This window comes from Saccostrea cucullata, unplaced genomic scaffold (genome assembly GCF_032062105.1).
Source record: "Saccostrea cucullata isolate Sc308-1 unplaced genomic scaffold, CSIRO_AGI_Scuc_v1 ctg5688, whole genome shotgun sequence".
NCBI lineage: Eukaryota > Metazoa > Mollusca > Bivalvia > Ostreida > Ostreidae > Saccostrea > Saccostrea cuccullata.
In genome coordinates, this window is record NW_026929701.1 from 3,097 (window position 1) to 16,919 (window position 13,823).

Here is a 13,823-nt window from a genome sequence, read left to right on the forward strand (position 1 = left end):
TACATGACTTATAATATATAAATTGACTATTAGTACTGCAACAAAAAGTGTAAGGGATATAAGGGATGGGGGGGGGGGGGGGCAAAAAGCCTTTCGCTGAACTTTTCCAGTAGTAAAAAGTGAGGTTTAGGAAACTTACCCCATAGGAGGTCGTCCACCCGGAAGTCAGTATATATAGTATATACATATATTGAGACTTTGATGGTGTGATTGTACATTGTATACATGTAATTTCCTTTTCGAGAATTTTTCCCTGAAATGGAGAAGCCACCTCTTGCCGGTGGAGAGCTGCAAATTTGTCCTATATACGCGGCACTTATAGCCATTGAGCAGTGAGGGATCTTTTTTCGTGCCAGCACCTACTGCGACATGGGACCTCGGATAAAACGGTCTAGATCTCATCCGAAGGACCGAACTCCACATCCTATAGTGGGATTCGAACCGACGACGTATTGGTCGACTCCCTACTACTGTACTTCGTGACTCTATATAGAGCAGACGCCGTAACCACAGTGCCACGCGGGCGACTGCATCCAAGGGAGGGGGGGGGGAGAGAAAGTCATTATCCATATGTACTCGTGAAGATTATCCGCAATGTTTAACTAAATGGTTAAAATGATTTAATTATAAAACACTATTAAAATGATATTATTTAAATATTTATTCATATAGAACCAGGGACCTATATACTAGTATATATAGGTCTCTGATAGAACGGATAAATTTTCTTCAAAAACTGAAAACGTTAGTATATATAAACATTGTTTTACGATTTAAAAAAAAAACTATTCGGGGGGGGGGGGGGGGAGGGTTGCTAGGAATGGGGGCGAATTGCTATATATAGCAAGATTTCCCACGGAAGACTAGCTATATGTTGAAACTTCCCCGGGGGAGTCCCACTGTATAGTCTTCCGAAGGAAGCATCACTATGTAGTCAGTCTTCCAGGGGAAATCTTACCATCTAGCGAGACTTCCGAGGGAATGGCATGCATCGGGTACATACCTGGACTTATAACAAACATCAGTCTTTTAAAAATTTAAGTTTGATTAATAAAGTATTAAGGCAGAAAATTGAAAAAACTCGAATAACCCCGGCACGGGTTTGCTTACCTAATTTTACCAACACTCTTAGCGAACACCCCTGCCACCTAGCGTTATAATGCGGCACTAAATTCGGACAACTTGTACACCCCTACTAATGTTATTGTGATTTAAATTCAAGACACGTGGTTTAGGTTGATCTATTCAAAGGTTATAGGGTAGAACCGGTTTTATAAATAAAATTGGCAGTAAACATGATATTACTATAGCCTGTTTCTTTTGAAAACATGTCCTGTAATAAATGTTTCCAGCCCTTTCTGAAAGACTTTCATGATTTTCAACAGAAAAACGGTGGCTAAAGGAGGGGGCGTTAAAATAACAATATATCTTATACCTTTCAGCGAAAATTAGAGCTCTCTAGTGACCGATTCGCTGGTAAAAAAAAATGTGCATTATCATCCACACTGACAAACCTTTGTTTGCCTTATATGGCTATTGTTATTAATGCACACAGAGTATCTTACCACGAGCAACTGACCAATCGTTGAATGAATAGCAACATTTACGCAAAATAATAGACTGCAAAATAATATAAAAATGTTCTTACGAACAAAATACAAAGGGAAAAAAATGTTAATAAAATGTAGTTTGTGTCTAGTTCGGAACACCAGCGCTTCAAGGGTAAGGAAAATGAGCAGTATCTCTTATGCATTTAAATGGACACAGCTTTGTTTACCTTCGTGATCACTTGTTCGGCCAGGGAATTCACCTGTCAATTGTATTCATCGATAGTACAACACAGGAATTAATACAGACGCAAATCGCTTTTGCTGATTGACTTTCAGAAACCTAGACTTCCGCTTTATTTAACAAATGAATTGTTTTTCATTATGAGAATGAAAATAATATTTTTAAAAATGCTTTTCATTTACCATAAGATTTTCCTTTTTTCAAGCGTAAAATTCCTGTAGTATTCGTAGTAACCCATAATGCAATACTCATTCAGCTGATTGGCCAGTTAAAATCATGCTGGTGCCTCATTTGCTAATCTGACGCCAAAAAATGTAGTCCCGGTTCCCATGCAAAAATATTTGTCCAAAAAGAAATTTTGATTCATGAGTGCAGAAAATTGTATCATATAGAATACTAAGTCTTATTTAAGTTTGAATGAATGTAAAAGAGTTCAATCGATTGAAGTACATTTCTACAGACAGTATCAGCCGAGTCTAGGGTGGTAAAAACTGAAACGCAACATAACTTTTCTGTTTACCATGCCTCCACGTGCTAGTCACTTCCTAGCTACATTTCCGTGAATAATTTACCCTATCTCGCTGAAGTCTCGCTAACTCTCGCCAGAGCCACTGCCAGAGCTACTCTGAACTCATCGGGTTTTATAATTTGCAGAACACCGAAAAATCAAAGGTTCCGAACACATTAGTAGGGGTGTTGTATTCGTCTTCATTGAATATGCTTCATTGTTTGCGTGATTGAGTTAGCGTTCGTAATAGTTATAATCATTTAAGAAACTGTTTCAATTTAAAAGAAAGTAAAATGAATTTACAAGAATAAAGCAACATAGAAGTAAGGGCAAAATGAAGAAGGATAAAAGTCAAAGTGAAATGTAATAAAGACGAATATGAAAACAATAAAGTGACATATAATTACAATAATAACAAAGCATAAAGAAGTAGGCAGAATAAGAATAAAAGCAAGATACATAGACTTTTGGCGGTAATTCCCTTCCATATATACCTTATATAAAGCTTTAGTAGCTGCATGCCCCATTTCATTACAAAAGGTTTTCTTCTGATTCTTAGTGTCTTCAAAACTCTCGTTTGACCAATTGGCCCAAGAAAAATAATTCCATATTATCTGAATTAATAGGATGCATGTACATGTAGGTATGGGAAGTATTTTCCAAAGGTCCCAATATTTATCTGAAAATAAAATATAGGAATTTAAACATTTAAAATTAACGATGTACAAATAATTTCAGAAAAATACTTAAAATAAGTACATGTATTACATGTACCATCAATAGGTTTTCCTCTCTCATCATTTCTTTTTTGCATCTCCTGTCCATTGTACATATGCATCCATACATGCATGCAAGACTTGGGTAAGAGAAAGTCAAGTTTTTAATTGTATTAATTGAATCGTTCAAAACCATTATGCCTTGTTTATAACTTCTCAATTGCACATTTAATGACTCTATGGACTTTTCATTATGTTTAAACTTTTGTCGGAGGAGATTCACAGTCCATATTCTAACCTTTACTATTTCTGAGTCCTGATGGTGTATAATTCTTTGTAAAAAATGCAAGGTACTTTGTGACGTCATTGTCCAGTAATGTATAGATCTCTTTAATTCATATATTATCTGTGCAAGGACTTTCTTTGTCAAACGTGGTTCTGATGAAAGTATGTTAGATGAATTACAGTTCTCTTCTTCAGTAGAGCCATTATGAAAGTTAGTCAAGTGAGTCTCAAGCATTTCATTGAAGTTGTGTAACTTTTCTTTATAAAGTCTCTCGAATATTTTTCCTCGTTCAACTTCAAAGTAAAGTTTCAGGTCATTCTTTGCCTTATCTACGTATGCTTGTGGGTTACTCTGAACACATCGGGTTTTATAATTTGCAGAACACCGAAAAATCAAAGGTTCCGAACACATTAGTAGGGGTGTTGTATTCGTCTTCATTGAATATGCTTCATTGTTTGCGTGATTGAGTTAGCGTTCGTAATAGTTATAATCATTTAAGAAACTGTTTCAATTTAAAAGAAAGTAAAATGAATTTACAAGAATAAAGCAACATAGAAGTAAGGGCAAAATGAAGAAGGATAAAAGTCAAAGTGAAATGTAATAAAGACGAATATGAAAACAATAAAGTGACATATAATTACAATAATAACAAAGCATAAAGAAGTAGGCAGAATAAGAATAAAAGCAAGATACATAGACTTTTGGCGGTAATTCCCTTCCATATATACCTTATATAAAGCTTTAGTAGCTGCATGCCCCATTTCATTACAAAAGGTTTTCTTCCGATTCTTAGTGTCTTCAAAACTCTCGTTTGACCAATTGGCCCAAGAAAAATAATTCCATATTATCTGAATTAATAGGATGCATGTACATGTAGGTATGGGAAGTATTTTCCAAAGGTCCCAATATTTATCTGAAAATAAAATATAGGAATTTAAACATTTAAAATTAACGATGTACAAATAATTTCAATAAAATACTTAAAATAAGTACATGTATTACATGTACCATCAATAGGTTTTCCTCTCTCATCATTTCTTTTTTGCATCTCCTGTCCATTGTACATATGCATCCATACATGCATGCAAGACTTGGGTAAGAGAAAGTCAAGTTTTTAATTGTATCAATTGAATCGTTCAAAACCATTATGCCTTGTTTATAACTTCTCAATTGCACATTTAATGACTCTATGGACTTTTCATTATGTTTAAACTTTTGTCGGAGGAGATTCACAGTCCATATTCTAACCTTTACTATTTCTGAGTCCTGATGGTGTATAATTCTTTGTAAAAAATGCAAGGTACTTTGTGACGTCATTGTCCAGTAATGTATAGATCTCTTTAATTCATATATTATCTGTGCAAGGACTTTCTTTGTCAAACGTGGTTCTGATGAAAGTATGTTAGATGAATTACAGTTCTCTTCTTCAGTAGAGCCATTATGAAAGTTAGTCAAGTGAGTCTCAAGCATTTCATTGAAGTTGTGTAACTTTTCTTTATAAAGTCTCTCGAATATTTTTCCTCGTTCAACTTCAAAGTAAAGTTTCAGGTCATTCTTTGCCTTATCTACGTATGCTTGTGGGTACGTGAAATGTTCTGCATACACTGTATGTAGGTTGAGCAAACCTTCGGAACATTTTGTCATGTCCTCGCGCAGTTGAAGCTGTTTGTCTATTGTCGTCTTGACTAGACTCCTTTGTTCTTCTACAGAGTGGTCCAAGTTTTTTGTAGAATATTTCAGATTTTGTAATTCTGTTTCTAAATTTCTCAGAGATTTTCTATGAAAATTTTGCCAATTCTTTATTTCTGTGAGCTGTGGTTGAGATAACATTTCGCTTTCCAGTTGATCAAGGCCATGTTGAAGCTCAATCATTTTGTACTGAATGACCATGCACCAGATAATCACGCAACTGCATGTAAAGATATACACATATCATGTGAAATTTTGAAAATAGAATACTGTAGATCACTAAGTCTTAATTTTCGCGATAACATTTTTGGCGAGATAGATATTTACTCTGTATATACAAGAGAAAAAAATCACGAATATTGTCTCGAGTTATTACGCGGAATAAAGAGCGATCAACAGTAATCTGGATGCTTACCAGGTCAGAAAACCCGTCAACATTACAGCTGCTTGGGTTGATAAACATTTGAAATAGAACATTGAAAAATAGAAAATTAACAGGAACCTGAAATGAACTGTGAAAAATGAAAATAATTTTGATGATGTACTTTCGTTTTGCTATTTTTAAATTACATGTATCAACTGACCTGCTGCAGATAATCTATCGTTAACTAGCATGGGTGATGTAGCAGCTGAGTAGGCTTAATTATGATAACACGTATAGGCCAATAATAGATTTAAGGAGCTCTTTCACATCCATTCAAGAAATTCTCATTTTTTAAAAATACTTGCAGGTATTTTAAATCTTCTAGTTACTTTAATTGACATATCATTAATCAAAAACTTGTGTTATTAATGAAGTTCATCATAAAACAAACAATGCTACATGTAAAATCATCGATATCTAAAACGAGGCGGATCTAGAGGGGGGGGGGTCGGGGGGGTCAGGACCCCCCGGCAATTTACCAGGTTAAAAAATGTATATACTAAAACAAGAAAAAAGTTACCATGGACCCCCCCCCCCCCCCCCCCCCGGTAAACGCCGACCCCCCTGGTAAACTCGAATATGTGTGAAATGGGTATTTTTTTTTTTTTTTAAATATTTTTTTTTTGCTTGTCAAGAAATTTCTGGGATAGGATTTTTTTTTGACAGGGGTGGACCCCCCCCCCCTGGAAAAAATTTCTGGATCTGCGCCTGGTTTCCATAGATTTCAATGAACATTTAAATGTATAAAATAGAGATTGTTCAAGAAAGGATTCCAAAATGCGGATTTTAAGAAATGTTTTTGAAGGTTTTTGAAATCAGAATGGCATCAACTGATCAGTCAGTAGACTTGGTAATTAAAATTATTGTAATCAGGGAATACTCTTGAGTATCGAGAGACGACGTTAACTTCATAATTATACAGGTGGTAACAACAATTAAAAAATAAATAGGGAAAGATTGCAACTGAAAAGCTCAAGTCAATTCTTTTGTCGAATAATTCAGATTTTTTGTAAGTCACTATTGTGTATTGCCAGTTACTTACTTTTATCGTCGTACGGTGTTTGCGAATGTATTTTCTAAAATCAAATTTGACATACAAGTTCAGAATCTGAACCAATATATTAAGAGTTGACTTAATTTCTTTTGAGAAGTGCCTCGTCGTTCAATATAACTTAAAACAAGTTATAAGAGAAATCATTAAATCTAATGGACCGTTATTCACAATTTTAATAATCAATAGAAAATGCTTTAATGACTTAAACACATATGGATGATGCATCTTACCTTTGCCCTCTTTTTTTCCAAACGTGTCTTCATAATGAAGTTTTATTTTAAACATAAGGAAATTGAAAAGCATATGCTGCCAGTCAGTGTCTACGTGTCAAAAATCAAAATTAACCTTTCTTGCCTATTATCCTTGTAAGCATTGAATTCTGCAGTCAACAAATAAAAACATTATTATGACACATCTTACTAATAGAAAGAAGGGGAGGCTAGGTGTAAAAGGGGGAAGAATGGCTTGGATAATATATGGCGTTATAGTGAGGCTTTTCTGAAGAAGATTCACTATATAACTAGCCTTTCGAGAAAAAAAGTCATTGTGGGGGAACTTCTTGTATTTAAAACCAGGATTAAATGACAATAATCAAACAGGTAATAAGTCTATTTAAAGATATTTTTCAAAAAGAAATTTCGTTTGAGTTAGACCTTTGGTTTCCGTAAAAAGCAAAATAAAGTAATTATTCAAATTACAAGAGTTGTTCCAGAAAAGCGCAAACATTTTCAGTATCTCTTGTTTCACCAAGACTCTAAACTTGAAAAAAATTGACATCTCTATAACTAACATTTTCATCTCAAGTAAACGAATCTAACAAATCAGCTGTCGGCGCAACACCGACGACGTCAAAACGTAGCTCTTCCCGTAGCGTTTGTGAATTTGTTCAGGAATCTATGACTCTAATATAATTTATTCAAGAATAAATTCGGCACTGTATTTTATTTTGTTTTAGTTACTTAGTTATAAATTTCAAATACTAGTGTTACCAAAGACTGCAGAGTTAATTCTTTTAATAAACAATTTCACAATACCGATCAAAAACGTGTCTGATTGAATGGTTTAATAGCCGTCTTCACGTAGGCCTATGACGCCCTGCTCCTGTCTTTTCAGTTCGTCATCATTTTAGAGGTCTATTCTCGTCTATCGGATAAGCAGTCGAGTAAACCTCAAACCCCTTCAACTAGAGAAAAACCTGTTTCCAATACGTATGTTTGTGTTTTTTCATAGTTAACATCTTACTTCCGTATTTGCAGGAGTCATAACCCGCCAAACATTGCGTTGCTTGATAATTTGTTGCTCCACATTACCATCCAACGTCACAAAGTTTGACAATGTCTAACTTTAAATGCTTGGTACATATGTTTGTCATTTGTGACGTCAAATAAATGAGTTTTTATACACGAGGACATCAAATTATAGAGTATTTATTTAGGTAAATTCTGTGACATTATATTTCCGTATACTGTATTACCTTGATAAAAAAGAAAACTTTATTGACAATGCATATGACATTTGCAAAAACTCAAAGATTTGTTGTGAACCGACCACCAATATTTAAAACCCTTTAACTGCTATTTTTATTCGCATATGATAGCAAAGGCCTATAATATTTTGTCAAAATAACAAAAAGACCATTTCCAAACAGCATACAAAAAATTATTACTTTTGGTTGATTATTTGAAATACTAGTATTCAAAAAGTTCACGTTTTTCTGGGACAGCCCTCGTAAAATTTAACTTTTGCCTCATTGATAAGTTGAATTCTATAAAGTATAAAGAAAAAACCGTTATTTCACAACAATTTCATCTTTATTTACAGTTACACATGTCCTGACTCATATATAAGCTCCCTTGGGGCTGTTTTCGTGAAGTTCAAAAACTGACAAAGATAATGCAAAAGTACACGAGAGACGTAAAAACAAAAACATAAACAAGTACATTGTATTTCATACAAAAGTGGAGGAGAAAATTAAATTTCACAACTGCATGTACTGTACAAATTTTTAAAATCTGTTTACAAAATGTTTGAAAAATATTGACATACACTAAAGAAATAGACTGGTTAAAATTTGAACAGGGGCCCTGCAAGTGGGACACCTGGTTAATCTTGTCGAACACTCCGAGCAGAAGGCATGCCCACACTGTAAAACTTTGTCTGGACGAGGTCCATGCAGATGGGACATTCAATCGTCTCATGTAATGACTCATCCTAAAAAATTCAAATGGATGCAGTTTGAATGAACGTGATATGTAATAATTAAATATATACTGGATAATACTTATTACATATACGAGAATAACCCTGGTGAACCAGCATATTTTTTACCATCTATCATCTGAGAGAAAACATATAGCGTCCACAAGCTCCATATTGAAAGGTTATAATCGCGAGATTATATTTTCAAAAGAATGGAGACGTGAGAAGATAACTAAAATCAATAGAAGTCAGTCCATGGATGCAAATTATCATCTTAACTTTTAGTCTTTGGAAAAAAATTAATAACTTGATGCAAATTCTTTCTTAGTCAGATAAGTCAATGCATATGGATGGTCTAGGTTTAAAACAATTCCTCTGGCCCTCAATTAAAAAGGAGGTCAACATATATCTTTGTTAGTTTTTTCTTTATTAACAGTGTAATGAGACATTTTCATGATATTTCATGAAATGTTTCACCATGAAGGTAATGTTGGTGAAGAAAAATTCATACCTTTGTAACTTTAACAGGTATCCGACATACGTTATTTCCATGTATATTTTCGGTGTAGCATTCATATAAGCCCGCGTCAGCCTCCTTTGTATCTAGTACGGCTAGTTTTGATTTCCCGTCAATATACTGCATTGTTATACGTTTGTTCATCTCTAGCTTGTCGTTTCCTTTGAACCAAGAAACCTTTTCTGGTAAAGGAAATCCACATACTTTTAACTCTATTTCCAGAATGTTGCCCTCCGTAACAATCATAGATTTTGGTGCATTTTCAAATGATGGCAGTTCAGCTGCAATTCAATTCAAATGCTAATTTTTAACTTTTCTCTATTGGGATATAGGCGAAACTTGAAATGAGAATTCCTAATTACATGTGATAATCAAACAAAATTCACTTGTTTTTTAAACAACTCGGAATGTAAAGTTTAAAAACTGTTTAGTGACTTTTAGCCGTAATTTGGTAACTAATTCTTCAAGACAATTCTATGAAACCCCGTTGACTTATCAACAATACTTGAATCTTCTTTTATATGTCATCAGTGTCTTGTTGAAATGTAGGAACCTACCATTTACGACCCTAACTTTGCAATATACACTTTCCTCCATCGCGTTCTTCCCTTTCTGTAGGTCATTTCCTGATCTAGCTGTGCATGTGTAATCCCCTTCATGATCTTTAGTCACATTTCCGATTCTTAAAGAGGCTTCCCCGTGCAGGAATTTCCATTTTATATTTCTTTTTGAGCAACTGATAATTTCTTTTCCCTCATGCATCCACGTTACTGTTTCTGCATTATCTACTTTAGCCTCCAAGTTTAACACACTACCAACATACGCAGTAATATTCGCCGGTGGCTTTTGGGTAAATACCGGCTTAACTAAAAAAATATTGAATAATTAATACTTGTTTTAGTTCAATACCAAGAATTAATTTGATTTTCTCTCTACTTTGATAAAATTAAAAATTTTAATAAGAAAACAGAAGTAGGCGTTCATAAACATTATCGGCCACTTGTGGATCATACAGCAATTCTATTTCTCTGAGACATGTCTTTATTTCTTTTTCTTTCTGCTAAAGGAAAATGATTAAAAGACACAATAAAGTCAGACGGTATTATTGCTGTATACCCGGTACTTTCTCTCTCACTGACTAATGCTGAGTTTCGGAGAAGGCCAGAAAAGGATTTTAAAAAATCTAAAGGTTACATAGTACATGCATATATACATGTAGGTGTGTTGATAAAATATTGAAAATAATTTTGTCTACAAAGACAAATATTTTCATGAGATGATAATAAGGAGATGCTATGAGGATATCATTTACAAATATAATATTTATCTGGCACGTCTCAAGAAAGCCAACAAACGACATAACGTGGAAGGTGGACATATATGCAATTGTTTTATTTTTTCTGTCCCACTAGTTCTTGAGCAAGAGATATTCTTTAGCTGCCACCGATTTTTTTTTTTTTAGAATTATTAATGATCTCCCCTTGAAAGAGGGTGTGGAATTTCCCGTAAATAAACGGATTCTCTTTTACTTAAGGATGCATTTTTACAGGTTTCGTTGAAATTGGCACGGTGGTTTGAGAAGAAGTCGAAAATGTTGATAGACAACATATGAGAGACAAACGCTCCGGACGCTTTTCGATCAGAAAAAGCCCACTTGAGTTTTCGGCTCAGATGATCTAGAATGCTCAAGATGGAGGTGAATGGAAAGCATATTTCCGATAGATGCTTGAGGTAAGTTAAGTTGAAAATAATCCAATGGTTTTTTAGAAGACTTTAGGAATTTAAAGTAAAATGGACGAGGGCGTTTCGGATAGCAATTGATAACCTATTCAGATGACATAAAAATCTCTTAGTGTTCAATGAATTCAGTGAGATACCATGAAAGACATAGATGAAGAATCTGTGCGCTAGTTTGTCCTTATTTTCCCCATATTTTTCTGCAACACAGGTATATTCGCCTTCGTCTTGAAGTCTTGCACTTTGTATTCTTAATTCAGCTTTCGAGGATTCAAAGTGTTCGGTGAAAGAAGTGGAATACTTGATCACATGATCCCTTCCCTTGCACCAGTAAACATTGTCGGCGTTTGATACTTCTGCGGTCACAGACAATGATTCTCCGACGTCCGAATTCACACTCCTAGGAAGCTTTTTAAAAAGTAACTTTTCTGAAAATTTAAAAACAAGTCTTTCAGATCTTAAACAAATTTAGTCTGAACATGATTACTAAAAAGTTATTTTTAGCTTTAAAATCTTTCACATGATTAATTTATTATGATGTGATGAAGTGGATGGTGCAATGTTAAATACAATTAACATCAACTGACATGAATTACCAGTCTTTGTTTCACAGTTACCGTCAGAGGGACGATTCACAAATGTTGTATGATCCATGTAACATTTTTTATTGCCTAAAAACAATAAAGTTTTACGTTTAGATACAAATCATATTAGATGCATTTATCGATAAATCTTGAACATGTGAAAAAAAAACTTAATGCTGTTCATTTCCATCAGAAGGATAGGAGACAGTTTGACTATTTTTGGACATTTCTTGAATTTCGAATTTCCTAAAGTTGCTGGGTTTCACTGTTCTAATCATCATCTTCATTTTAAGGGAGAATAGAAAATGAATTACGTACAAAATAATATGCTGAAGATGAGGATGAAGAAAACAAAAGCTGTAAAAATAGATGACACGACTTCCACATAGAACGACCATCCTTTACTTAGAGATCCTGACAATTTTGCCAAGGCAAGCATAAACGATATCACTGTGCATGTTTCCAGTACAACTGAAAAATATTCAATAATATTGAATTATAGATATGCATATGATTATTATCATTCAACCATTGACGTTATGAAATACCGTTAGTTAAAACATACTCAAGAGGAACGTTGAAATCACATTTGCTCTCGCAAATATCTTTGCTTTTTTGCAACATGGTCGACAAGATTCACACATCGAAAACACACAGCATAATAAACACAGAGAACCAAGGGAACAGGCTCTGATCAAGGCATAACGAGTGAGAATTAGATACTCTGAAAAAATATATAAAAAATACAATATTACCACATATAATTTGTCGATCAATACCTTTATATCAAAAACTTGTATGAAAATTTGGTTGAAGAGGTTTTCCGTTTTGTTTGTCCAGTATCAACTCTCTACTTTCAATATTTTGACTGCCTCTTTTTTGCAGTGCAAGTTCATTTAATTTTAGTTGAGAAATTTGACTGTGTGACTTTGTGATTGAAATGTATTCAAATATTTGTTTGTGAAATCTACAAGTGCATAAGAAGATATGACGTATTACACATCACACGTATCATCACGTGAAATTATTTGGAGGATATGTGGAATCCGATTGTGAAAAGGATAGAAACGTGCACCGGATTGATGAAGGGTTAGAAAATATAATAATTTTTTTTCTAAGTATTGAAATAATATAATGAAATAGGGGTATAGGAACAGTAAGCAAGCTCAAAGGTCGATTGAAACAACACAAATTGTGAGCAGAGCAGACGTTGACCTCTAAAATCAACATAAGAGGAGATCGGGAGCCATGGAGAAAGAAGTCTCGCCTGTCGGTAACCCCTGCCATTGGGTCCTTGTCATGATCAGGCATATTGAAAAACTGTAGGAAATTCAGCGTTTAAAAATAGCCTAACAATCAGTATGAAAATACGTTGGCCAGCATTCATTTTTTTAAGTGTATCCACATCTGAATTACACCACCAATTATTGTTGTACTGTATTCCTAGAGTTTCTTTTTCACTGCAGTTGTAACAATTAATATTTTAGTGAGGAATAAGATGAGAGGCTTTCGATGGACATTTACTAAAAGTGTAGGAATCCAGTGTAGGTATTGTAATTCAAATTCATTTTATTTGTTAGGGATATTTGAAACTGGCATAATTTAATAATTAAAGAATTTCCTTCTTAGATTGGAAGATATGGGTATAAGTTGGACCTCCAATTGCAGATTTACATAGCCCCTCGGTAATTTTGCAATTAAAAAACTTTAAGTTGTATATCTGTCACCCCTCTCCTTTTTAATTGATAGTTCTTTTTTTTGGGGGGGGGGGTTTGGGTTTACAATACCGATGCTGGAAGTGTCTTACTTTTAACAACCTTTGTCAAATTGTTTTATTTTTCAAGCTGTTAAGCCATCTGAAATCTTCCGTCTTTTTCAAATAAAAATGAATTAGAGTATATATTATGACAGGAAACAGAAAAATGAACAAAACACAAAACAATAATATACTGGATACAAGGAAGCCAATTTTTTCAAGGAAGAGAGAACAATCTTTTAAAGGCGTCATATGATACATGATTAATAGAAACCCGGAAACCAAGAAATAATTTTTGCGGATATTTTTTATAGTTCAAAATAAATTAATCAAAAGTAATATACACGAGAAATAAATTTTAGTTTGAAGGAAGACCCACTTTATTACGCAGGAATAAATTTCCCGTGGGTTAAAAGTGTTTTACAGTATGGATCTACGAAATTATTTCTCTTTGCATTTGAATGTTTCAGTCCAATTTTATCCACAAAATGGAGAACAAGTATATACGTAGCCAAGACTGGTAACAATTTTAATCAAATTAAACATGCATTCAATTCAAAAA

The 13,823-nt window shown here is 34.0% G+C and overlaps 2 protein-coding genes and 1 long non-coding RNA gene across 3 annotated transcripts; 1 reads left to right on the forward strand and 2 right to left on the reverse strand.

Annotated features, from left to right (window-relative positions):
• Nucleotides 1–4,210: 4,210 nt before the first annotated feature.
• LOC134281880 (uncharacterized) lies at nucleotides 4,211–5,467 on the reverse strand. The gene is made up of 3 exons (XM_062764315.1): nucleotides 5,406–5,467; nucleotides 4,380–5,210; nucleotides 4,211–4,214 (listed from the first exon to the last, which is right to left on the reverse strand). Exons 1-3 carry the CDS (start codon nucleotides 5,465–5,467, stop codon nucleotides 4,211–4,213), a joined length of 897 nt encoding a protein of 298 aa, XP_062620299.1.
• A 2,997-nt stretch (nucleotides 5,468–8,464) lies between these two features.
• On the reverse strand, nucleotides 8,465–12,226 carry LOC134281875 (contactin-1-like). The gene is made up of 7 exons (XM_062764311.1): nucleotides 12,071–12,226; nucleotides 11,824–11,976; nucleotides 11,539–11,592; nucleotides 11,062–11,349; nucleotides 9,742–10,050; nucleotides 9,179–9,465; nucleotides 8,465–8,679 (listed from the first exon to the last, which is right to left on the reverse strand). The coding sequence occupies exons 1-7, from the start codon at nucleotides 12,147–12,149 to the stop codon at nucleotides 8,572–8,574; spliced, it is 1,278 nt and encodes a 425-aa protein (XP_062620295.1). The 5' UTR covers nucleotides 12,150–12,226; the 3' UTR covers nucleotides 8,465–8,571.
• LOC134281876 (uncharacterized) lies at nucleotides 10,740–11,900 on the forward strand. Its single transcript, XR_009995183.1, has 3 exons — nucleotides 10,740–10,915; nucleotides 11,182–11,340; nucleotides 11,799–11,900. It is a non-coding gene; the product is annotated as an uncharacterized LOC134281876 (long non-coding RNA).
• Nucleotides 12,227–13,823: the final 1,597 nt, after the last annotated feature.

Coding starts and splice junctions, on each gene's coding strand:
- LOC134281880 (XM_062764315.1), bottom strand. CDS start 5,467: ATGTTCTATTTCAAATGTTTATCAACCCAAGCAGCTGTAATGTTGACG. Junction 5,211..5,405: donor TTGACGGGTTTTCTGACCTG/GTAAGCATCCAG, acceptor CTTTACATGCAG/TTGCGTGATTATCTGGTGCA.
- LOC134281875 (XM_062764311.1), bottom strand. CDS start 12,149: ATGTGTGAATCTTGTCGACCATGTTGCAAAAAAGCAAAGATATTTGCG. Junction 9,466..9,741: donor CAAAGTTAGGGTCGTAAATG/GTAGGTTCCTAC, acceptor ATTGAATTGCAG/CTGAACTGCCATCATTTGAA. Junction 8,680..9,178: donor TACCTGTTAAAGTTACAAAG/GTATGAATTTTT, acceptor TGAATTTTTTAG/GATGAGTCATTACATGAGAC.